At 39.5% G+C, this 26,656-nt stretch overlaps 1 protein-coding gene and 1 long non-coding RNA gene across 2 annotated transcripts in view; both read left to right on the forward strand.

Moving 5' to 3' along the window:
- The first annotated feature begins 409 nt into the window (after window positions 1-409).
- Window positions 410-15,200, forward strand: LOC125963121 (uncharacterized). The gene is made up of 5 exons (XR_007474909.1): window positions 410-441; window positions 1,384-1,538; window positions 4,864-4,952; window positions 7,092-7,181; window positions 15,101-15,200. It is a non-coding gene; the product is annotated as an uncharacterized LOC125963121 (long non-coding RNA).
- Window positions 15,201-15,584: 384 nt separating this feature from the next.
- The window catches only part of PASD1 (PAS domain containing repressor 1), a 52,478-nt gene continuing 41,406 nt past the window's right edge, over window positions 15,585-26,656 (forward strand). Inside the window, exons 1-3 of the mRNA XM_033413584.2 lie at window positions 15,585-15,692; window positions 17,635-17,762; window positions 20,107-20,189. Coding sequence (XP_033269475.2) covers window positions 17,760-17,762; window positions 20,107-20,189 — 86 coding nt within the window. The 5' untranslated portion in view covers window positions 15,585-15,692; window positions 17,635-17,759. The remainder of the gene's footprint in view (window positions 15,693-17,634; window positions 17,763-20,106; window positions 20,190-26,656) is intronic.

The raw sequence follows: 26,656 nt of genomic DNA on the forward strand, positions 1-26,656 counted from the left end.
CGTACATCTGTCTTTGTTTCACTGTGTTCTTGAAATCAGTGGAAGTTAAAGGAATCTAAGGGTATGCAATTAAACCTACAAATACTTGACTTTGGGATTAAGTTATGTAGCTTCACAGAGTGTTTTTGTAACTTTTTCAAATATATTCATTTGTAATGTTATTGTGACAGACATTCATCGGGGATCACACAATAAAGCAAGTCTTCAGCATCTACATAACGTATGAGAAGGTTATTGGTATTTAGTGAAATTCTATCTTTAAAAGAAGTAGGCATTCCTTGAGGGAAAAGTGCTATGCAATTGAGAACTTTGATTAGTCTTATTGCTTTATGTGATTCATCATAGACTGATTTCTTAGTAAAATGTGGCTCCACCTTGATTTCAGAATTTTTTGTTACAGCACTGAATAATGGATGAGGACGGGAAAAAGAGAAAGAAGAGGTATGAATTCCTAACTGATATTTCCGTCAAAGCCCTCTCCCCTGCCCTCCGTTCTTATTTCACATCTAGCAAAATTCTCCTTCCTCGGGGAAACCTGACTCACAAAGGGAAATGTGATCTCTCTGGCGGGTGTTCCATAACCCCAGCCCCAACTCTATTATAATACTGTGTACACTACCTATGTCCTGACAGCCTCCCTCATCAAACTGTGTCCTCCATGCCTTGCATAGTGGCTGCCCAGAGCTGACACTGAATAAATGGTTTTATAGTTCCTGATCGGTTGAGAAACCTGTTTGGAGGCCTTGGCTTGCCTAGAGTTGAAATTCATTTACATTTGAGAAGATAAATTACCGTATTTTTCCAGTTTGAGAATCTAAAGTAAATTCCAGTCTACTCAAAAAGTTTTGGTCAGGATTTTTCAGAATGGTCTGTGTTTTTTTAAAGGTAAAAAATAAAATCTCAATTAGCATTTCATTGCTCAGCCTTCTCTCTGAGAAGGAACATTGGCTTTTAGAGAGCCTCTTGAATAATTATAGATCATTTAGAAACAATTGTATTTAATCAGAAGTACTCTTGAAAAAGCAGATAAGAATATATGGTGGAACAAAGACCCACCATTACATTCAAATTATTTTGGATTTATTTTATATAATTCATAGGCCACTGTGCCAGACACTGTGTGGGCTTTGGTATGGGAGACATGGAGACAGATACCCTCAAGGGCCTCACAGTCTGAGGGAGATGAGATTGGCTTTCATTTCCTTATTTTAATATTCACAGTTTTTGTTGCTCTATGAGTTATCAAGGGACCAGATTTTTGCTCAGATGTTGACATTAACATCTCCCTTTCTCTCTTCTTATTTCTCCCCATCCATTATCCATCTTCTGAATTCCCAGCCCTACCCTTATTATTAATAACCTTGATTGTTTTTTGTCAATTAGGGATGCACCTGATGCATCTGAAAACAAACCGAAGGACCGCGTCAGGAACTTCTTCACAGAACTGCGTGCTCTGCTGCAAAGTCACGGTTATCCTACGAAAGGACGCAAAGCTAAAACATCGCAGAGTGCTGCTGCCCTTTCACAGAAGAATGGAGGTTGGAACTGAGCACCCCGACCCATCCTTATAGCTGTGGGTGGGACAGCTGGGTCTCTCCCTTTACCTCAAACATCTCTGGGAGGGATTAATGACGAGATGATCTCCTGAGGCACCTTCTGATACATGGCTATTTATTTTCTCTCCATTCATAAGTTTGTTATAGTCAATGCTGAAAATATTATTGAGGTTCATGCAAAAGTAGAAAAAGGAAATGAGAATTAGTAGAAGTATTCTGGGCAATAACAATGCAAATTTCTGTATCTTAGGCACTTGAAGGCATATGATAAATTTTGCTAAGGCAAACAGAGCCCCAAGGGTGTCAAACGGTACCTGTAATATTTAAGTAGATTTAACTCAAAACATCTGAGCAGGTTATACCCATAGCATGTAACCGTGCTGTAAAGAGCTCTTACCTAAAAAAAATTTTCTTGACCAGATGATACCTTCAGCTGTTGCCTTATTTCTGTGCCCTCTTCACAGCAAAGCTTCTTGAAGTGATTGTATAGACCCTGTGTCCACTTCCTCATGCCCCATTCTTTCCTCAACCCACTTCACTGAGGCTGGAGCTCCCACCAATCCAGGACAACTACTTTTGTCGGGAATAGCAGTGGCCTCCACATTGCTGAATTCTTTGGTCCCTTAACTGTCCTCATCTTTCCTGATATTTCAAAAACATTGGACAGGTGACCACTCCCTCCTTCTTGAAGCATTTTTCTCTTGGCTTCCAGGATAACTGCATAACTTGATTCTGGTTTCTCTCCTAACTCATTGGCCATTCCTTCTCTCTCTCTCTCTCTCTCTCTCTCTCTCTCTCTCTCTCTCTCTCTTTTGCATCCCCTATTTCCCTCTTCAACTTCTAATCATTGATGTGCCCCAGGGCTCAGTCCTAGGACCTTTTCTCTTCAATATCTACACTCATTTTCCAGCCCCTTAATTCGAAGCGCTACCTGGATGTCAATGCCCCCCACTTTTTAAATCTATCTACAGCGCTGACCTCCTCCCTGAGCTCCATACTTGAGGATCATACTCATTATTAAATCAGCAAGAGAGTTTCCTCTGTGACTTCTTTGCTTGGATATCTAACAGGAAAGTTAACATGGCTATTCAGGACCTCTTGATTCCTCTCCACTCAATTGCCTCTCACACCCCCAGCCTTGGTTCTCCCAATTTCAGTAACAGGTACCACCATTCTTCTAGCTGCTCAAGATAAAAATCTAGATGTCATTCTTGTGTCCTCCACCCCCTCAACCAATCCATCAGCAAATCCTTTTGGCTTTACCTCTAAAATATATCTCAAATCCATTCACTCTGCCCACTTCCATAGCCTTGGTGTACCACCCTAATCCAGGCCATCATCATCTGTTCCTTTCAGAGAAGCTTTCCAGCGAGACTCCCTTGCTTCTACTCTTGTTCCCCAGTTTGACCTATCTTTCACAAACAACCATAGTGATCTTTTAAAAACATACATCACTCTCCTGCTTAAAAGCACGTCCTGTTCCACTCAGAATATTGCCAACTCCTTACCATGTACCCTACATAATCTGGTCCTACCCGTCTCTCAGACTTCATTTCCTACTGCTCTATCCCTTGGTCACCCTACAGTAGCCCCTTTGACCTCCTGTCTCCCTTTGTACTTAACTGCTTCCTCTGCCTGAGATGCTTTCTTTGCTCCCAGGTTTTCACATGGCTCTCTTCCTGTCATTACTCACCTTCGCAGCAAGGCCTTCCCTGAGCACCCTGTCGAAATTACTGTGCTTAAAGATATATGAAATGATCAGTTCCATGGTCTCTGTGTTGGTTATCTGTCTCCCCCACTAGTCTGTAAGATACAAAAGCACAGTCACCTTATTTGTCTTGTTTGTGCTCTATCATCAGCCTTTAAAAGATACATAGTAGGAGCCCAGTAAATGTTAGTTAAATAAATGAATGAATGAGGTTCAGCATAATGAGAATTACCAAGTCCCTATTGTGAGTTAAGTACTATGCTGTACACTGGGGTTTTAGTGAAGAATTGGGTATGGTGCCCACCCTAGAAACGAAACAAGAACATGTTCATGGGTAATAGTAAGGTAGAAAAGCATTTTATGGTTGCTTTATAAAATACATTGGCTTTATTTTCTGGCAATAATATATGGACTCTCTTCTGTCTTTTTTATTTCTTTGTAGGGAGTACAGGAGATGAAAGTCACTAGGTGGAGCTGAAAGTCAATGGGGAAATGACCTCAGAAATCAGCCATGGGAGAGTGACATGGGTTGTTTCCCGAATTTGAGAAGTTGTGACCAGAATTGAGTTTCCAGGCTGGGGCAGTGGTCAGGAAGACTGATTTTGAGGCAGTTGTGCAATTGGCATGGTTTATTTTTCATGTTATTTCTACTCCCCATGTAGTTATACACCCTCTTCTCATTCCCTCTTGAGTGAGGGTTCTGGAGCTGTTCTACTCATGCTTGGCTCCCTTGTTATCCACATCTACTCATAGTAAAGGATATGAGACTCCTACCCACCAAGAAAGCAAGTCTGCTGTCAGAGCTGTCCTTGTCAAAGGATTTAACATTTTGAATAGGGAGCAAAGTTTTATGGGTCTCTAACACTTTTGTGAGGAGAAGAAACGAACGTTTATTGACATACATTAAAACAACTGGAGACTGGAGGGCTGTGTTAGTGAGGTCCCTGAGTTACTGAAGTTAGGGGTGTGGGTGGGATTGAGGGAGGTGGAGAGGGGCAGATGTTGATAGCAAAGTCTCTGAATGAGCACAGGAGCCGGAACACTGCTCAATGGGAAAACCAGAAAACATTGAAGAATGTGTGAGAGATAGAACAGTGTCAGCAGCTTTGGAGAGTTACAAGATATGACATAAAGATTTTCTAGTTAAGGGCCCTTGCTAAAGCTTAATTCGATGAAACTAAATCATGGAATTCCTTATTTTACCCAGGGATTGAGGAGATTTTAGACGTCTGAATACACCTAGAGCATTCGACACAGCCTGTACCTTATCTGGTATATTATGAATACTGGGTTTTGATAGAATTCAGAAGACTTAAAGAAGTCAAGAAAAGGAAAGAATTGGGGGTTGAAAATCATAATGTTGTTAGAAAGGTCATCATGTAGATCAGTAGAAATTCAGGTGGATGATCTTCAAGGTCTTTTTCAATTCTGAACACTTCTTTGTTTATGATAATTTATAAGCAATTAGTTAGTCTACTTCAGATCCTTCATTAGCACTCAGCATTTTCTCATGAGAGTCTTTTTCATAAAATTATAACTTTGAAAAATCTAATACCCATAAGCTAATCATTTTTTTTCTTTCTTCCTTTTTCTAAAAAGGCAAAGTCAATCCAGAAGCCTCTAGAGAGAAATCTAATTGGATTCCATCACGTCATAGCTATGAAGATCTCAACCAGATGATACTACAAGTAAGAGGGAGTTTGTTCTTTGATTACTTCATATGTAGAATACGTGCAATAGAAGATAAAGAATAGTGGTTTTTCAAAGTGTGGCTAGGAGACCATGCATTCAGAATTACCTAGGGAGCTTGGTAAAAATACAGGTTCCTGGGACCCACCTTAAACTGTCTGAATCGGAATCTCAATCCTGGTAAGACCAGGAGCCTTCATGTCTAACATGCTGCCCAGATGCTTCTTATGCCAAGTGAACCCACTGATCTTGAGTGACAACAAAAATGAACAACTCTTTCTATAGTTTAGTGTCAAGTTAAGTAATTATCTGGTAGAGTCATTCAGCACAGGTTGCTAGACTCTACTGAATAAGGCTTTTAAGTCCTTATTTTTTCCTCAGTGACATGAGGAAACATGTTCATGGTTTCTATCTCCAATGGAACTGGTAAGTTTCACTGAGTTCAAAGGCCACAAACTAAAGCCCGAATGACCATGGTCTTTCTTTTGAGTCAGACAGACAGAGATATGAATTGTGCCTTTGTCACTTACTCGTTATGCATCCTTGAAAGAATTACTATCTCTGAGCTTTGATTTCTTTCTCTGTAAAATATCTCTGTTTCACAGAGTTGTTATGAGAATAAAGTGAACATGTGTGAAATGTCTAGTTCACTTTTTCACTCTCTTCTTTGTGTCATTTAATTTCTCTTATTTTCCATCCCTTTGTCTCCTTGTGTTGCAGTCTGAGTCACTTCTTCAGCTCTGTCTTCCAGTTCAAAAATTGTCTTTCCAGCTATGTTCTAACTTGCTATTTAACCTACATATTGAGTTTTTATTTTGATGATATTATTTCTAGACATTTTGTTTGATTATTTTTCACATCTGCCTAGTCAGTTATGAGTCTCTTGCTCCTTCATTATGTTTTCAATACCCTTTTAAAATTTATTTAAGCATATTAAGCATGCTTATTTTATAGTCTATCCCTGATATTTCCAGTATCTGCGCATTTAAAATCTGATTTGCATTTTATTATTTATACTGCCTCTTGTTCATGATGTTTCATTTTTTCCTGTTTGTTAATCATTCATTACAATCTCATGTTATTTGGGAATTTATCTGCATGAATTCTTTGAGGGCTTTAAAATCATTCTCTAGAGATGATTTCAACTTCTTTTTACTAGATATCTGGGGTCAGGACCATGTGAAAGTAAATAATAGGCTTGGAGTGTTGAGGGCTACACAGGTAGTTCTGAATTCCAGCTCCGAATCTGTGCGAGTGTAGGCTTCTGTTTGTAATTCCCAGATGACACTCGTTTTTCTTTTCCTTTTCTAGTCTGAGTGGAAGCTGAGGCAGGATGGGCAGGTTGTGAATCCCCTGGCTTCTTTTGCTGGATAAGATCTTTCTATTTTGTCTGCCGAGAGAGTTACCCTTTGGGAGGCCTGGCTTTATGCAGGAGTCTCTGATTTCACCCCCGACCTTGTGCGGGCCCAGGCTTTGCTTTCTGTCCTCCCAGCTCTATGCCATCAGTGTTGTGTAGATATTCCCAAGGCATATGCAAGCTCCGTTATCCCCTTACCTCTGAATTCTCATGTTCTAGTCATTTCTGATGTCAGATCGTTTCCCTTACTTTACCAGAAGCTTGGCCCTGTTTTGAAATATAAGTTTTAATATATTTTAATCATCATTTTAGGTATTCTCTACCAGGAGGCATTTGTCTGGATATCTAATCCATTATATAGCAGGGAAGTGATGGCAATACCCATATTTATAAATAGATGACTAAACTAACCACAAACGAAAATGCCCTCCAAGATATTCTTACAGTTTTTAAAATTAATTTTGAATTGAATATGAAACAACCTACACACGGAAATGAATCTTCGTAGCTTGTGTTGGAGAGTTTTGTGTTAATTGGGTATACATTGAAATTTGTTTGTCTAAGTGACACATCATTTGATAAACGTCTCATGCTTAAGGTTAAGTAGATTCTGTGTAGGAGGCAGAATAATGGAATTTTAATTAAGTCTGTGCCTGCTTTATTGATATTTAAGGACCACAATACACTTTCAGTGTGTGATTATAATTATGCATTTAGAAATAAAGCTATCATTTTATTATTGTTCCACTATTTAATTACATTATTATTCTCTCTTCATTAGTCATTAGATGGCTTTATGATAATAGTGAGCACAGATGGAGTGATAATTTTCGTGACTGACAACATCTCTTCTCTCCTTGGCCATTTACCAGTAAGTTCTCCCAGCTTTTGGGAAAGGATCATTTGCTTTGTCGTTTAGGGGTTTATTATTTGTTTTCAGCAGCGTATAACTCATCAGAGAAGACATTCTCAATGTTGTCAAAACGCGCACCTGTTTTACTGTCCTCTCCATTGGTTTCAGTTTTAAAGCTATGAAAACAAACTCTGATATAAGGTAATGAAACGGTGTGTGTGCGTTGGTGTATGGTTTTTAAACTGCCCCTGAAGGAGAGCTCCAAAGAAGACTCAGGGGATAATCCCCAAGGTGACTACTTTGCAAGACAGCCCTCACAAGATGGATGTGTCTGATTTTGTACATTTCTTGAGTCCACCACATACTGATTAAACAATGAATGTCATGCTTTGGTCATGCTGGCTCATGGCATCCATTTCCAGGTCTGATTTGCTTTTTGTTTCTTTATATTGAAGAGCAAATCCTGATCTCATTTGGAAAAAAAATTAGAAATGATTGCCTAATTTAGAAATGTTGTAAATATTGCTGGAGAGACCTACACATGAGTTATAGTCAGAGTCTCTGATGTTCAAATTAGTCACTCATTCCTGAGCCCTTTGGTGTCACTATATCCCTCTCAGGAAAGCTTTCTATATCTTCCTAGCCCCATTGACTTAGAATATATGACTTCCTAAAATTTTTCTGGATCTTCAGGCTGGACACCTACCAGATATATCACTTAAACATGAAAGTACTGCATACCTTCATATTGCATGCATGCCTGTGTGTGAAGAGGGGCTGTGTAGAGTACATCCACCACCACCACTCCTGAATCTGTCACTTGGCTGGTTGTGTTAAACACATCTGGATTGTTGCTTTCATTGCATATTTCTCACTCCACAGAGTTGTCTTAAGAACTTGACCCACAGATCTATAGCACTCAAGTTTGAAACACATAAATGAATAGAAGTTTTGTTAAATTATTATTTAGTTAAGTTAGAAGAAGATTAGGAGCTTATCCCGCTAGTTATGCTGTTCCAGCCGGCATGTTCTACGGCCCACTTGGAAACTCAGAGAGCTTTTCTGCTCTTTTCTTTTTATTTAAAGGTACTAAGGTCCATTTCTTTATTTCTCATTCTCTTACCTTTCTTTTAGAAAGCAGTTTGGATTTCGAAATTCAGCTTATATTTATAGAATAACAGAACAGCTGAATAAAATGCAAATATTAGAGATATTCATTGCATTGGACCTCAGAGGAGTTATATCATAGGAGAATGGTCTTATTAAATGCACATTAAAAGAAAGAATGTAGGAGTATAATCCATTACACATTAAATTTTGTTATAGTGAAGACCAGAAAACTACCCAAATTTTTGAGGTATTTGACATTACTTAAACCAAATTTGCCATTGACTGAGACTGGAGACTTTTCCCTGAGGATCCTCACATGAAGATTTTTCACAGCAATGGTGTTAGTTATATAATTTTCCTTGATTCCTTATGTATTTTGGTTCAGAGTTTTCACTCTTAAGAGACTCTTTCACCCTTCAACATTTGAAGTAACACACAGACACACATACACACACACACACACACACACACACATAGTCACCCTAAGGTAGAGGTGTCTGGGACATGGGTTTGAACTGTTAATCTTAAACCATGGACTTGATAATCTGAGACTGGTGTACTTAAAAATAAAGCTATAACTGTTATTGATTCATCTGTACGTAAACGTTAAGTGGGAATGAGTTTATATATTCTTTTAAAACAGGCTTGAAAAGGACTATATCTGAGGCACAATTTCACACTTTTCCTCATTAAATCCTAACTTGTAATTTTTAACAACATGCAATTTTTCCCAGGCTTTGATTAAAAATTTCATTTTATAAGTCACTCATCTTATATTTATATGGAAACCAAGCCATTTCTAGAGTATCTGCCTGGCTCCAGGAATCTACAATTTCATTAAAAATCAAGGAACCTCTGTCTGTTGGGCAACTGTCTGTGAGGTGGAAAGAACTTGGTCTTTGGAGTCAAATAATCTGGAGATTAAAATTTAACTCTCACTCACTAACGACATGAGCTTTAGTTTCTCATCTGTCGATAGGGGACAGTATTACTTAGAGAGTGACCGGAGGTGGGATATTACAAATGGTGTGGTTAGTATCACTGATCAGGTGACATTTAGACAGATACTTGAATGGAGTGAGTATGTGAGTCATGCAGATAAGTGTGTTTCAAGTAGAAACAAACGCAAGTGAGAAGTCACTAAGGCAGGAGTATACTTGGTGTGAAAAGCTATGGTAAAGAGGCCACTGGGACGGGAGTGCTGTGAGTAAAAGGTAAAGTGGTAGGAGGTGATGGGGTCAGAGCAGTAACAGAGGTCCACCTTGTTTAGGGCCATTTGCCTTTTCCTCTGAGATGGGAGGACGCTATTTGGAGCAGATGCAAGAAATGATCTGAACTTGTTTTATCAGGATCACTCTGGGTCTTGTATTAAGAATAGGCTATAGGGGTAGGCATGGAAGTGGGGAGTCACTTGGAAAGCTGTTACAATAGTCCAGGCAATAGATGGTGATGGATTGCATTAAGGTGGATGTGGAAGTAGTCAGTGTTTTGTAGGTGAAATAAGTTTTGCAGATGGATTGGATAGGGGTGTGACAAAAAGATGGGAGGAGTCCAAGTTATGATGTTATAAAACACACCATGACTGAAATGATGGCTGTTATCATCATCGTGGTATTAAACTTATGTCTGAAATCTGGCACCACATTTTCCCAATCACTGATGTCATTGATGGTTTTTCCTTTGGAAAAACTTGTAGTCACTGGTAGTAGTAATGTGTAGTTACTTGTATTCACTACCCTCTGTCTTAGCAGCCTGCTTTCCTAGTCACTCTACTTCATCACCTCCTCAAAAAAACATATAATTGTTCTCTTTTATAATTTTTAACCAAAATAAAAATTTAAAATACAGATTTCATCATGGAAAGAGTTTCTCAGGATTGAGTTTTTAAGAGTCTTTAGCAAATTTTAGACATAGGTATATGGCTATTTGGTGATAATTGTGATGAGTTTTGCTTCTCCCTGCGAAGTTTACAGTGTAGTAGAGAATCACTAGCAATGAGTCTTGTTTGATTCAGGGTGCAGTCTGAACCTCGTACAGAAGCTCTTATCCTTCCTGGTGCCCTATACAGTTGAACAGTTTTCTAATGCATGTTTAATGTGGATGTCTCTGCCAGCAAAACGATGCTGCTTGCCTGGATTCTCAGTAAATGTCAAGGAGTGGAGTAAATTCCTTTATTCTTTTTTGCCATGACTGAGACTCAACTTACTAATATTTTTAGGACAACTAATGGTTATTTTCAAACTTGGCTTTTAAAAAGCCTTAATTTTTCACTGGTATTTATCCTTGCTTCATTAAGCTCTAAGTACCTTGATCTTTCTGCCTTGTGTAATAAGAAGAGCAAATGCCAAAGATTTACGAAAGTAACATGGTGTTGATAATGCTTTCAGATCTCTGCCCTTTATCTAATATATAGCAGGGTCACTGGGATGATCATTACGTCCACTATTTGTAGTTGGTGGTCAGTTATAAGGCATTCATTGTCACTGTCACCTTCCTTAAATAATGTAGTTAGTTAATAAGAAACTTATTGCCACTATTTCCATCCAAGGAATGTGCACCATCAAAAGACTGCTCACTTGGAATTCTTTTAGGTGACAATGCTATACTTCCTTCTGCCAATGAAAGAACTGGTGAGCCTTAGCATTTTGTACCTCTTGTTAAGGTATTATTTTATACTTTGCATCAGAATTGTCTGTGCATGTGTTGTCTGCCCTCCTGAACTATGCGTTCATTGAAATTAGAATGAACATGTCAGGTTCATTTTTTTAAACTCTCATAAGTTTCAGCAAAAAAATAATAAATTAATTCATGTAGAATGTCCAAAATGCAGAAACTGGCCCAGTAGCAAATTGGCTGCTCTTGGTGCAGATTGGACTCAAGGTAGCTATGTTGTAGTGGAAGGAACAATGGATATGGAATTAGATGGAGCTGGGTGTGAACCTCATCTCTGAACTTGTGACCTCTCAATAATCGGACAAGCCTTCGTTTCATCATGAATTCAATAGAGGAGAATTCTTCCTCTCACAGGAGTTTAGGTGAGCTAGTTCGTGTGAACATACCTAGCATAATGTTCTGGCATGAAGCAGTTGTTAATCAAGTGTTAGGTGAAGGAATAAATGAGTGGTCTCTACTGACCAGAGGTAACTTGGTTTGGTACCTAAAGTGTATTTTATAACTAAATCAATAAAAGCATTTTTATTGAAAAAGTTAAGTTGAATGAAAAATATCTTTTTCTTTGGGGAAGTCAGTTTCTTACTATGTGACTTTCATTGTCAAAATCTGTTGCCTGGCACTTCTCTGGCGGTCCAGTGGTTAAGACTCCACGCTTCCACTACAGGGGACAAGGGTTCAATCCCTGGTCGGGGAACTAAGATCCCACATGCTGCGTGGTGTGGCCAAGAAAAAGAAATCTATTGCCCGTTAATTTCATGTTTTCTTTGCTAAATTAGTGTTACATTTCTGCCCTGAATTGAGCCAAGACTTTTCTTGATTGAGACAGGATCCATCTGCTAATTTGAGCATTGGCCAACTCGTAGGCTGACTTCTACAAATGGGCCATAAAAATATATTTCTGAATTTTGACTGTAGATTATTAATATTAAAAATTAAAAATTAAAAATCATTTGAATTTGTTGTTCATCAACCAAAGCCATAATTAAGCTACAAAGAGTACTTTGTTTATTATTTTGTTCCTATCACATTAAAAACTCATTACTTAAAGGCTGATATTCAGTTTATTCATGTGTCACCATACTTCAACTACGTGGTACAGTATTTTTCACTCATTCAACTAATGTTTATTGGGTGCTCACTTGTGCCAAGCTGTGTTCTAGGTGTTGAGGATGTAGCAGTGAATAAGACGACCAAAGTCTCTGTTCTAATGCAACTTACATTTTATTGTGGGAGACATAATAAATAGATAAACATATACATGTGACTATGATGTCAGGTAATGATAAGTGGTATGAAAAAAAAGTCAGGAAGAGAATGTCAGGGGATTGATGCTATTTAAAATACTTTTGAGTAGAGACTTCAATGAAGTAAGGGAGAAAGTCATTGCAAATATCTGGGAAAGAGTGTTTCACATTGAATGAAGACCAAGCTTAAGGGCCCCAAGATGACTGTTTGCTTGCTGTATTTGAACATGAGCAAGGAGTTCAGTGTACTTAGAATGCAGTGAGCAAGAGGGAGGGTAGGAGAGGCTAAGGTCAATAGGCAGCAAAGAGCCAGAACATAGAGCTGTCAAGGACGTTGGAAGTATACTTTGGCTTTCACTCTGAATCACTTGGGTAGCCAGTGGAAAATGTTGAGCAGAGGAATAACTTGATCTGACTTATGTTTTAAATTGATGACTCTAGCTGCTCTGTGGAGAATGGAGTGGGAGCAAGGGTGTGGCAAAGATAGATGCAGGGAGACCACTGAAGGCTATTGCAGGATCCAGGATAAAAATGATGGCTTAAACCAAGTGCTGAGAAGTGGACCGATTCTATATGTATTTTGAAGGTAGAGCCAACAGAGTTTGCTGATGGACTGGATTTGGGGCTTGAGAGAAAAAAGGCAAGTAAAGGACAAGCATGTGGGTAAATGGTGGTGCCATTTACTGAATTGGGGAAGACTGAGAGAAGAGCATGTTTGTGAGGGGAAAATATCTGGTGCACTTGTTTTGGATGTATTTTTATTTTATTTTTTAAAAATTTATTTTATTTTTGGCTGCATTGGATCTTTGTTGCTGTGCGCAAGCTTTCTCTAGTGGCGGCGAACGGGGGCTACTCTTCGTTGCGGTGCATGGGCTTCTCATAGCGGTGGCTTCTCTTGTTGCAGAGCACAGGCTCTAGGCACGTGGGCTTCAGTAGTTGTGGCATGCAGGCTCAGTAGTTGTGGCTCGCAGGCTCTAGAGCTCAGGCTCAGTAGTTGTGGTGCACGGGCTTAGTTGCTCCACAGCATGTGGGATCTTCCCAGACCAGGGATTGAACCCGTGTCCCCTGCATTGTCAGGCGGACTCTTAACCACTGCGCCAGCAGGGAAACCCTATTTTGGATGTCTTAAAATTGAAATTCTATAAGACATCCAAGTTTAGTTATCAAGCTGAGTTCAGGGAGAAGTCTGGACTGGAGGTGAGAAGTTGGTAGTCATTAACAGTTAGATGGTATTTGATGAGGTGGAACTGGAAGAGACCACAAGAGACAGGATAGTAAGAGAAGAGGTCCAATGACCAGACCCTGAGCATTCTTGTGCCAAGTGGCCAGGAAGAGGAGAAAGATCTAGCAAAGAAACTGTGAAGCAGTAGCCTTTGAAGAAAAAGGATATCCATATGTGTATGGTGTCCTGGAAGCCAAGTAAACAAAGTATTTCAAGCATGAAGGAGAGGTCAGTTGTATCAAATGCTGAGATGTTAGGCAAGATGAGGGTTGAAATTGACTATTGAATTTGGTGATATGGACATCACTGGTAACCAGAAAAGTGGAGTGGTTAGGATAAAAATCTGATTAGTGTGGTTTTAAGGGAGAGTGAGAGGTGAAGAAATGAGAGACATCAAGTATAGTTCCTTTCAATGATTTTTGTTCTAAAGTGGACCAGAGAAGTTAGTTAGAGATGGAGGAGAGGATGTAGTGTCAAGGAAGATTTTGGATTTTTGTGTTGTTTCTGTTTTTAAGATGACAGACATTATAACATCTCTGATTTAGCATTTGTGTGCTAAGGGAAAGACCCAGCAGAAAGGGAAAGCTTGAAGATGTGGGGGATAGGGGGAGAATTTCTGAAATGATGTCCTTGAATAGTCAAGAGAGGATGAAGGACAGTGCAGTAGACTTAGGTAGGAGCTTATTTGGTGCAATAGGAGAGAAAGCAGGTCTCTGGCCACAGGAGCAGATAGGTCGGTAAGATTTGGTGCAGGGAGATATTGACATTTCCTTCTCCCTTTGTTTTTAATTGAAATAAGAAATGAGATCCCAGCTGAATATGAGGAGGGTGGCAGCGGAGGGGACGGTTTCGCAGGTTTGAAGGAGGAGAAGGCAAGAAATAGTCATATTGAAGAGTAGAAGAGTGAATTATCTGGGGAAATGTGGAATGATTTCTAGGCAGAGCTGAGTGCCCATTTAAAATAATACACAGTATGGGTGTGGGGTTTTCTCCATACACATTCAGTTGCTTGGGGGAAGGTACAGGGTAGCTGAAGAGTTGAAATTAAGCAGAGTTGGGACTTTCCCAGGCAAATAAGAGCTCATGGCAGTGATTAGAATGATCGACTATGGCATCTGAACTGGGTAACGAGGGATGTGACAATTTGAAGGAGATAATGTTCAGTGAAAATGGGATGTGAATGGACTGGAGGTCTCAGTGGGTGGGATAATTGTTGGAGAGGTGGGGTACTTGCATGAGTGCACTGGAAAGGTAGGTGGTGATGGTCATAGAACGGGGTAATGTGAATTGGGACTTTAGACTTTAGAAGTCTAACAGGTCTGACTGTAAGATGGCTGACGTGGGGCAGATGATAAGCTTTTTATTTTATTTTATTTTATTATTTATTTATTACTTTTTTTAACATCAACTTTCTGTCTGTATGGATTTGCCTATTCTGGACATTTTCTGTAAATGGAATCATATAATACATAGTCTTTTTTTTTTACATCTTTATTGGAGTATAATTGCTTTACAATGGTGTGTTAGTTTCTGCTTTATAACAAAGTGAATCAGCTATACATATACATATGTTCCCATATCTCTTCCCTCTTGCATCTCCCTCCCAGATGATAAGCTTAAGTAAGGAGACAGAGGAAGTAAATATAGTAGTACAAATAACAAAATTTATTCCCTCTTTCCTTCTTCAGGATGACATCATGGGTAAAAATTTATTAAGCCTTCTGCCTGATGAAGAGAAACATGAAGTCTACCAAAAGATTTCTGTCAAACTTCCTTTGTCAAGCTCAGGTACAGACTATTTGTTTCAAATAGTAAGTTCTTAGATTTTAAGAGACAGATAACAATCACTTAGAGGAATAATATAGACATTTCACAAATTATATTTCTAGTATTAAAAAATCTCTCCTCTATTAAATCTTGTTCTTAATCATGAACCCTGATTATTTCAGCTTTTGTATAATTGTATTAGTGTTCTATAAATTATGTTCTAGCTGATACCCCACTCTACAGATACAACATAGATAACTGTGCAAGTGGTAATGTTCATGAAAAGAAAATAATATTTTTGTAAAATCTAGTCTAAATAAGACAATAATCATATGAAAGAATCCTACAGAATATAGATAAGTACAAATGTAAGCATGTTTTGTATCTGTTTTCTTTTAGCAGAAAAACATATTGATTTTTGCTGTCATTTAAAAAGAGGAGGTGCTGAACATGATAGCAGCCCTGCTTATGAATGTGTGAAATTCATCCTGAGTGTAAAATTTATTTCTAATGGTAAGAAAAACAGTTTTTAATCTTATCTAGATGAAGTTTATGAATTATGCAGCCCTTCATTGGTAATATAAATGCCTTTCTGCTGTTGGTACTCTCACACTCTCTCCTACCCCTATGATCACAGGTTTTGATGGACCACAGACATTAATTAGACTTTTAAAAACTTAATAGCAAAATTTACAAGGTGGGGTCATATGGTAACATGGTGGACTGATCTGATAAGGATGGCTCTTTCCTTCTACAAAAACAAGGAAATTATTGTTAAAACATAATCTAAGAAGTTTATTGCATAGCCAATCTTAAAAGAAAGGGAAATCCATGGGTGCTAGAAATTAAAGGATAAAGTATGAGACCTAGTGATAAGAGGGAGCTGATTTTGTGCTGGGCCTAAGTGAGTCTTAAGTCATACATTGGCTCCATTGGCTGGGGTCTGGAGTTCTAACACTCATTCAAGGACCAACACATAAAACCTAGAGACTTAAAATGATCAGTAAAATTCTGTCCACTGGCCTAGAGGAAGAGTAAGCTTGTTATCTCTCTCAGAGTTTGAATGGAAAAAAATGTGTCATTTACAGGAAATCAAAACCCAAATCTGTGTGTCTTACATGTGGATATGGGATCTGAATTTGTAATTTTTAAGGCTTCAGGAACCACAAGCTGATAAATTAACATAAACACTGATTTGGGGCCATTAAAAGATCTAGGGCTTGAATCAAAGGTAAATAGCCCAGCAAATATGTGAAAAGATGCTCCAACTCACTAGTAAGCAAAGAATGAAAAATTCAGAGACCAATGAGTAGCACTGTACACGCATCAAAATGTAAACAATTAGGAGTGTGAATAATACCAAATATTGGTGAGGATGTGAGAAATGAAAACACTAATACGGTGTCGAGAGGAATGTAAACTCATGAAGCCATCCTGGAAAACAGAGTGAACTGAAGTCAATTATCTTGTAACTCAGCAATCCTATCGCTGGGTGGAAATATCGCAGAGGCGAAGTCTCAGAGAGATCTGTGTCTAAGGGGACATGTTCTATGTATGTCATAGTGTTGTTCATGGTAGGAGGGAGGAATGATGCACAGCCTAGGTGTGCATCATTAGGGAAATGGACAAGTAAAATCTGGGGAAATACACAATATGGAAAACTTTGTAGTAGTCAAAAGCAATGAACTGTAGATATACATAGTACAACATGGTTAGACCTTAAAACCGTATTGTTGATTGACAAACAGAATGAGATCTATAGCACAATGCCACTTTTGTAAATTGTAAAAGCATATAGTACATAGAACCAGACTACACATTTTACAAAGTTATATATTAAATGTGGTAGATGACAGTGGGTACCTGTGGGTGGGAAAGGGACAGAGAAAAGAAAAAAGTAAAAACAAGAGTGGGAATTTTATCTGTGTTCATAATATGCCATGAACTAAGAATATAATTAACTCAGTTCTTTACCACTGAGGTCTAAAGATATAACAAATGAATGAATGGGTAAATAAATAATGAAAGTTAGCTCACACATGGTCCTCTGATATCTTTGTCACGTGCCTTTGGAAACCAAAGGTCAAATACCTTTAAAAAAACTTGACTACATGCACACACAAATTATACACACATTTTTGATACCCACATGGTCTATGTAAAGAAGGGGAGCTGAACTATTTTGGAGACTAAAATGTCCATTCACAGGGTAAGAACAGAAGACTGACGATCACCCTGAACTCATAATTATTTCTCAGTAATTACTTCATGTTTTGGTGGAGATCAGGGTGGGGAGGGTGACTGGGAAGGAAGACAGAAAAAATTGGTGGTTCGGAATTCTGAAAATTGTCAGTGGGTTGGCAAACGGCTCACTGATACGGCAGGTGCCCATCCTCTTGTGTAATCGCCCCACTTTTCTATTAGATTGTCACGTGTGTGTCTCTGTCTCCCTTAGAGCCTGTGGTGTTCTTCCGTAGCTTCTTCCCCAGCCTGTCTGGTGAGTTGTCTGCCAGAAATCTTTCTTTGGAGGATCGGTTTTGTCTGGTGGGGACCGCTTGTGTTCTCAGGATTCAAATTCTAATGGTGAGTATGTTGTGTGTGTGCTTCCCCCATTGTGGCCATGTGGGCTTCCTTTAAAGGGACATGTCCCCTTTGGTCTCTCAGCCACTGCACAGCACTGCTAAAGCACCTGATGTGTGCAGAGGGTTGTGTTAGGATACGTGAATGAGAAAAGATCAGCTCCTGTGTTTCAGAAGTTGAACATCTGAGTGGAGATCTGGACATACCCAGAAGAGATGCACACTCATTGACAAATTGTTTTGATATAATATTAAACAGGTATACAGGGGCTGGGGGTTGGGACATAGTAAGAGAAGTGACCATTTTGGCAGGTGGATAAAGAAAGGCTTCTCTCACCAGGTGAGTTTTGAGGCAGCTCTCCTGCTCGTCCAATGCTCACTTAGTATCTTCCTAATAGAGAACTCACAGTTTCTGTCTCTAAAAAGAAAAATCAGTCCTTGGAATTCATCTGATCAATTCAGGCTAATGAATTATTCACTAAGTAACATACTTAGTAAGCACCTACTATGTGCCAGGTACTGTGCTAGGTGCTGGGGAAACAGGCAATAGACAAGTAATATTGATAAGTGTCATGGAGATGTTAAAACAGAATCTTGTGCTAATGACTGGTGTGGGTAGGGAGTTCAGCAGAGTGGTCAGGGAAGGTCTCTCTCTGATGACCTGTCTTTTGAACAGAGACCACGAATGATGATAAGGTGCCAACCCAGTGAAGACAGGAAGGCAATTCAGGTAGAGGGTTCAGCAGCTGTAAAAGTCATGAGGTAGTAACTAGCTTGGAGAGTTCCAGGAAACAAGGACCATCATGTGACTAGAAAAAGGTGAAAGAGGGAAGGAGTAGTAGAAAATAAGATACAAGAGGTAGGCAGGGGCCAGATTATGTACAGCTTTGAGTGGAAAGTAGGAGGATGGCATGATCTGATTTGTTTTTAAAAGATCAGGTTGGCTCCTGGCTGGGAATGGAGTACAGGGGAACAAGAATGGAAGCAGGTGGAGCTGTGTGAGAGGTGATTGATAGGGATTGGACTAGGACTGCAGTAACACAGATAGAAGCTCACCGATTTGGGTGACATTTTGGAGGTAGAGCCCTAAATCCTTGCCGATGCATTGGAAGTGGATGGGAGAAGACAGAGAAATGACTCAAGGATGACTCAGCTTTTAGGCCCGAGTAGCTCAGTGGATGGAAGTGCCACCGACTGACTTGAACAAGACTGGGACAGTGTGGATTGGGCAGATGAGGTGGAGGGCATGGGGACAAAATCAAAAGGTCTGTTTGAGCCATGTTAATATTGTGATGATGTTGTAACATACAACGCATTCAACTGCCTTACAAGAGAGGCCTCTGGATCCAGGTTTCACATCCTTCCTTACTAGCTACAGGACCTTACCTAAGTCACTTACATCTTTTAGCCTCAGTTTCTTTTTCTATAAGTGACGATAATAGCACCTCCTTGAGGGTCGTTGTGAAGTACAAATAAGACAGCACCTCTTATCCTCTTATCAGGTAAGCACTCAGTAAATATGAGCCCTTACAGTCATGATCATTGTCATTATTATCATTATTATTGTTATCATTACGATCCAGAGAGGGCAAAAGACCTGCTTTACTTTTCCTCTCAAGTTTAAAATCTGGGCTTTAACTGACCACATTTCAGAAGCTGTGAAGGACCCCTTTACATTCAATTGTAGAATAGTGATCTATGTCATCATTTTTCCAAATTTAAGACAGTGAGAAAATTGGTCGAGAGAAAAGCAACTGAAGGAAGTTGCTGGGTCTGATGGCCCCACTCAGTATCCCTCTCCGGCAGCTCTCTGGGATTTGAGCTCTCATATCTGCCATGAGAAGGCAGATATCCCATCTAGAGGGTCACCCCCCCAAATCTTCCTCCTCTGAGAAAGAAAAATCTCATTTGACACACCACCCTCACCCTAGGCCCCCTCTTAGCACAGGGATCTCTATTTGTGATCTATGCCAGTTTTTCTCTGAGTTTCTGGGATATTTGTTCTATACTAGTGGTCATTTTAGAGAACAAATCTTGTGAGAAAAGAGGGCTTTTTGGAGGAAGGTTTTGTTCACAGGGTGGCTGTGTAACAGTGGAAGGGAAGTGAACTCAAGAGTTCAACTTTGAAATGGACCTACTTTGATCCTGCATGTACTAGCTGTACGTGCTTGACCAAATCATTCTATCTCTAGAATCCTCAGTTTTCACATCTGTAAAATCAAGTGCCTTTCTCACACTGGTATACAGATGAGTTGGATTTTCAAATTTACTACATCCTACACAAATATGTCAGGTATTTTTACTCTATAAGTACATTTCAATTATCTAAAATGCCACTTTTTCTGCAGGACCTTTTCACTGTAAAGGAGTCTGGTGAAGATGTTCTGCTGGCCCCAGATTCGGAAGAGGAACATCTACCTGTGGACCACAGGTGAGAGGCTAATGTTGCCATGAGTAATGGAGACCTGCGGCACAGTTTCATCAAACAAAACTGAAACAAGACAAATCACTATGAATATTTTTCCACCAAAATGAAAATTAAAAAAACAAACAACTGAATCCAGATGAGCAATCTACTAGTTTGAATTTCCTTTCCCAGCTAGTATAATTCATATTTTTCTAACTGAATATAAATTCAAGTGATTGGCTTTCTATAAAAGAAATAAAGCAATAAATAGAGCAACCTTAATTGATGCAGACATTTAATTACTTTCAAATTAAGACAATACGTTTACAAACAGACTTGATTGCTTCCTTTTCTTGAAACACTTTAAATGGTAGAAGAACAAATAAGCATTGTGGTAACTGCTATTATGCAGGTGTCCCTCTTTTTTGTGAATCTAATCTATTCTTTAACATTTGTTTGTTAACAAATTTTCACAGAACAAAGTGAGTAATTCCATTATTTTGAGTGGGAAAAACAAAAATGCATTCCTAACCCACAGGAAAATGCCAACTTGCTAGGTATCACTAAAACCCCTTAATACAACTATTTAATGATCTACCAAGAATTTCTACAGAATAGAAATTACTTGTAGTACTATCTAGTCATTGCATATTTGATAAACTCATTAGTAGGTATTTTGTATGTAGTAAGCCATAATAGTAGACACTGCTCAGTGTAGAATATTGAGAATGGATTACATTTTCCTTCTATATTACAGTGTACATGGATATGTAAATAAATAACAAAACAGTACATTAAAGATGAGCACTAGATGCCAGTAATACTTAGCAAAATAAAATAAACTAGATGATGTTTTGAGAGGCTTCTTCTGATTGAAGGTGTGTTTGTGTGAGGTCTGGTGGGAGGAGGAAGCTGGAGGCTGTGCTGTCTGTTACTCTTTGGTGGGGGGATGAGGTAAGGAAGAAAGAGCTGGTGAAGAAATGAGCTAAACAGGAAATGTCTGAGGTTCATCTGTGTTTGGATCTGAGGAACAGGGGAGAATCTTCCCTTCCTGGCAGGAGAGCTCAGAGGTGTTTGGCTAAGAACCGTTGTCTGAAGCTACACACAGAGCCATGGGATGCAAAACAGAGCTTGAGGTGGCAGTCTGTTTGCATTCCCTTTGCTGGGTGCTCTACAGCTCTTGCTAACACGAGACCGAGTTTGTAATTGTGTGTTGAGTGTCACATGTCTGCTCGTGCCACCATCACACTCACTTGCCCCAGTGAGATGTTTTATGCAGAATCTCAATTTCTTGTAAATATTCACCATTGTATTTGTGGTTCATAGGAGTTAGGGACATGTGCACCACCAAGCTTAAGACTAATAGCCATTCAACTCTCTTAATGTGCTTTGTCATTCCCAATGGTTCTTGTAGTGTGTGCGCTTCTTTGGGCCTCTTAGGCTTACCCATTTCCCTTATTAGTTCCTCTACTTTATTAGAAGACCTTTTACTGAATAAGGTGAGAGAGAGACATCTATAAAACATAACGTGTTTAAGCAGCGTGAACTCTAGGCACTATTCTGTGAGAATACCTGAGGTACAATAGCAGCCTACCATATCCTTTTCACCCAGGAGTACATGACTTAAACATATTCTTGCATGCAACCTAAAACAGATTTGTTTAGTAGGTTTGTGTAGTGAATTTTGTGTAAATTAGCAGGTAATTATGGCAAATCTTCAGAGAGTGAGAGTTCAGAGACAGAGGAGACCTACATTTTATTTTTAAATAGAACTTAATTGGATGAAAAATATTCTGATGCAGAAAAGAGCCAGTTACTACATCTGTGCCACTTGGTCTTCACACAATACAAGAAAAGTGTTTTCTTAAGGCTTAAAATCATATCCTTTCTAATATAGTAAGAAATTATCATTATTGGGTGAATGCACTACAGTTTTATATATTTTAGTACTTTCATAAAATAGTCCTAGTTTCTTCAAATATTAGGCAATGGATTGTTTATCATGTAGACAGTAACATGGAAAAATGACACTTAGGAAACAACTGATGGATTTGATGAAGAAAATTCTGTTTAATTCCAGCTCCCTTCTCTTCCCTCTTATATCCCTCTGCTCTCCTCAACACCATGGCCGCTGTCTGAGGTCTATAAAGGAGGGCCCGTCAGCCTCATCCCTGTCTAGCACAGACCTTGACATTGAGCAGGCAGAAATGAACATCTGCTCAGGGACTGATTGAGTGATCCTATCAAAATGGTAATCCATTCCATGCCATGAGACCTCGCAAACATAGTGCACTATTGTTATAGCTCAGTGCAAACCAGTATTGCATTATTTTTTTTCATAGACTTACTCTTTGTCTTCAGGATATTTTCAGATAACAAGAAGAAGAGATTGTGGCATGTTGGACATTAGTTTGTAGGCACCCTGAGCAGTCATTGATAACCTGGCTCCCATTTTACAGTCTGAGGGATGGTTAAAAAAGTAATCAGGCACAAAGGTCATAGGGACCTAGAGCTCCCCAGATGCTTCTGGAAATTTCCTTGGTAATTCTCAATGTTCTTTGAAAGGGAAGAAGCATCCTGCTAAGAGGCTTGAAAGCTTTGTCTGTGCCTATGAAAGAAACACAAAGAGGGGAAGTTAAAATGTTTAAAAGAAAGGGTCTGTTTCCATGTAGGATGTCCTGTCCTTGCATGTTTCAGATTTGAGGCTAAAGAACCTTTCATTTCAGGAGAGGGACTCAGCAGCTGGCTTTTCCATTAGAGCTACAGATGCACTGGAGTAGCAGGTCTTGCTTGAACATAGAAAGAAGTAAGGAACACTTCAGAGTTGGTGACGGGCAGGCACAGAATTGAATACTATGGAGTCCTTTCCCATCTTCCTACTGCTAGAGTTAGAGGAAGCAGCGAGCTACTCTTAGTTTGTATGTGTAAGTGAGGCCCAGAGTTCTGTCATAGCATCATCTTAATAGAAATGCATCCTGTACTTTATTCTTCATGATGCGATTTCATGTTTATTGACTTACTCTCCACAAATCAACAACATAGATTTTAGACCCATTGTAAAGATGAGAAAGTGCAGTCGCAGAGGATGTATGATTTTCCCAAAGTCATGCAGTTGGTTAAGCAGTAGAGCTGGAATTGGGACCCAGATTATCCTGGGCTCGTTTCTCTTAGGACATCAGTTTCAGGAGCTGTGGCTGGTATGGGATTCCAAGGAGAAAACTCAAGAAGTCTTTGGGAAGTACTTGATTGGGGATGTTACTGTGAGAAAACTTTTTTTTCTTTAATTTCATCTTAAATGTAGGGAGAGAGAAGAATTAGTAGGAAAGGCGATCACACTGATTAGCCCTAACACTTTTTACAAAGATAGTATCTTTTCACCCAAAGGTAGAGCAGACAATACTGGAAAATCAAATGGCAGGTATTTCCAACAGTTCTAGTAGCTCTTACCTTTGTTTGCAGTCTTTAGAAACTGCTACAGAGTTGGTCCCCCGGGGGTAGTCTCCACCTATCAGCAACTGCACTGCAAAGAATGTTCCTGGCTAATTCCCCTTTCAGCTTGTTTCAGAGAAGAGTTATCTGTACAAAAGTGTGAGGAGAATTTTGCAAAGATGCACAGTGGTCCTCATTAGTAAGGTTTTGTTGTACGGATCCTTGGTACTATTCTGTACTGACTTCATCCCGTGTGTCTGCGTCATCTCGACCAGGGGGAGGGCCCTGTATCTCATTGTATCACACGCCATTTGGTTTGGTTTCTCTAGCACTAGATATTTAGCTTGCCCAGTCTCATCACTCCAGCCCAATGAAACTTATTCATACAGCAAATATTTAGCACCTACTATGTGGGAGTTTCTGTTCTAGGCTCTGAGGATACAGCAGTGAACAAAAATCCTTATCTTCCTGGGAAGCTTATATTCTAGTGGAGGAGAAAGAAAATCAATCAATAGACCAAAATAGGTTAGATGGTGAGGAGGACCGAAGGAAAATATTAAACATTGAAGAGAGATAGGGAAGGTTGTAGGGGAAATTAAATTGTATTAGGTTTTGCCATATGCAATTGACTTTTTTTTTGTTTAAGAGATGGTATGACATTGGCAATTTCCAATGGTCAACATAATAGATAGGGTGGCCAGCTAAGGCCTCGACAAGAAGGTGACTTTTTAGTTAACACCTGAAAGGAGTGGAGGAGCAAGCCTTGTGGATTTGGGAGGAAATATTCCAGACAGAAGGAAGAGCAGATGCAAAGTCCCTGAGGCAGGAGCACATTGGGTATGTTTGAGAAGCCAGTGTGGCTGGAGCAGGCTCAGCAGTGGACGACTAGTAGGAGAGGGGGGCAGAGAGGATTGGAGGATTAGAACCCACAGAACTTGGAGAGGACTCCAGCCAAGCCGGTGAGAGCTGCTTTCCGGGAGGAACTGGGAGCACACCAGCTCGCCCCTGCACTGGTGGAGCAGCCCGGAGACAGCCTTGTTAGTCATCCACCATTAACCAAAACATGGGGTTGGGATTTTTAAAGCTACAATATTTGTTTTTGTTTTTTTCTTAGCTTGGCCAATTACAGGCTGTGTGATCTTAGAGAAGCCTCATTAAGTCTAATGAGATCTATCTGTTTTGATAAGTAAATGAAAACCATATGCTTTGTAAAATACTATACAACGTCAAGTTATTATCAGTTAGGAAGTACTTCCAAATTATAGACTAGTTACAGTTCTTGTTTGAATAGTTAAAATTTAAAACTGTACTCAATCCTGGGAATTCCCTGGTGGTCCAGTGGTTAGGACTGCATGTTTTCACTGCCAAGGGCCCGGGTTCAATCCCTGGGCGGGGAACTAAGATCCCATAAGCCATGTGGCCAAAAAAGCAAACAAACAAAAAACCAAAAAAACTACTTAATCCTTACTGAGCTATAAAGACATTATTAAGTGCAAAGGGCTACCTGTAACCCCGGCTTACGGACATGATTTGAAGTCTATGTTTGGTGATTTCTTCAATACTCTTACTACTTTTCTGTTAATTTAAGGTTGTTCTCCTTTTCTGTTTCAAGCCAGCATCTTTAAACCTCCATCCTTATGAGACGGTTCTGTATTTATTAACACCCAAATTGTTCCATGAAAAGTGTCTATGCCTCCTCTCTGGGTGGAGGAGGTGTGACCCAGTCTAAAGGTGATGGAATTCTCAGCTTGGAGGCCGCATGCAGTCAGATGATTCTGGGCCCTCACACCCACCTGGGAGGCAGGCTAACAGATAAGGAAAGGAGTTGGGGCTTTCCAGCAGCCTGGTGTCAAAGGAAATAGCCCCTAAGCTATTTAACTTGTCCTATTGTTATGTTCAGGGTCTGGTCCTTAAGAAGGGCAGACATAAAACAAAAGACAGAAGAAGGGGTGCAGTCTCAGGATTCTGGGTTTTAGATTTCATCGTGTTTCTCTGACCTCTAGCCAACTGGTATCCCATCTTCAACTACATAACAAATTATTTTGATCATCTAAAAGCATAAAATCATTAGACAGTCTTATTAGATTTATGATTGATAAGAGCAGTTTCAATGTTAATATTTTTACTTATTTATTCATTTATTTATTTATTTTTGGCTGCGTTGGGTCTTCGTTGCTGCGCGTGGGCTTTCTGTAGTTGCGGCGAGTGGGGACTACTCTTCGTTGCGGTGCGCGGGCTTCTCATTGCGGTGGCTTCTCTTGTTGCAGAGCACAGGCTCTAGGCACGCGGGCTCAGTAGTTGTGGCTCATGGGCTCTAGAGCGCAGGCTCAGTAGTTGTGGCACACGGGCCCAGCCGCTCTGCGGCATGTGGGATCTTCCCAGACCAGGGCGCGAACCCGTGTCTCCTGCATCGGCAGGCGGATTATTAACCACTGTGCCACCAGGTAAGTCCCTCAATCTTAGTATTTTTTGAAAAGCTCAAAGTAAGTTTTGTGCTCCAAACTCATGGAAGCAACCCTGAAATCAGTGAGGGTTTAGACCCTAATGAAAAGAAGTCTAATAAATATCAAAGTTTAGAGAAACCTGGGTTGAATTATCTGAGTATTAGCCTATTTAGGAAAAGTAGTTCTGGAGAAATAGGCTGGCAGCTGCTTGTTCTACTCATACAATTAACAATGTAATATATGTTTTCCTGATGGTATGCATTTGTCATCCTGTAATGAAGATGTCAGGCTGTGTATTAGGTACCTGAAGAAGTGAGATAGGATCCTGCTCTCTTTCAACTTAATACTTTTTGCTTTACCTTTTTTTTAAATTGAAGTATAGTTGATTTACAAGGTTGTGTTAGTTTCAGGTGTACAGCAAAGTGATTCAGTTATGCATATATAGGTATACTTTTTCAGCTTCTTTTTCATTATAGGTTATTACAGTATACTGAGTAGAGTTCCCTCTGCTATACAGTAGGTCCTTGTTGGTTATATATTTTCTATACAGTAGTGTGTATATATTACTCAAACTCCTAATGCGTTACCTTTTTTTAAATCCCAGGATATTCTTTTGCT

Source organism: Orcinus orca, chromosome X (genome assembly GCF_937001465.1).
Source record: "Orcinus orca chromosome X, mOrcOrc1.1, whole genome shotgun sequence".
Classification (NCBI taxonomy): Eukaryota; Metazoa; Chordata; class Mammalia; order Artiodactyla; family Delphinidae; genus Orcinus; species Orcinus orca.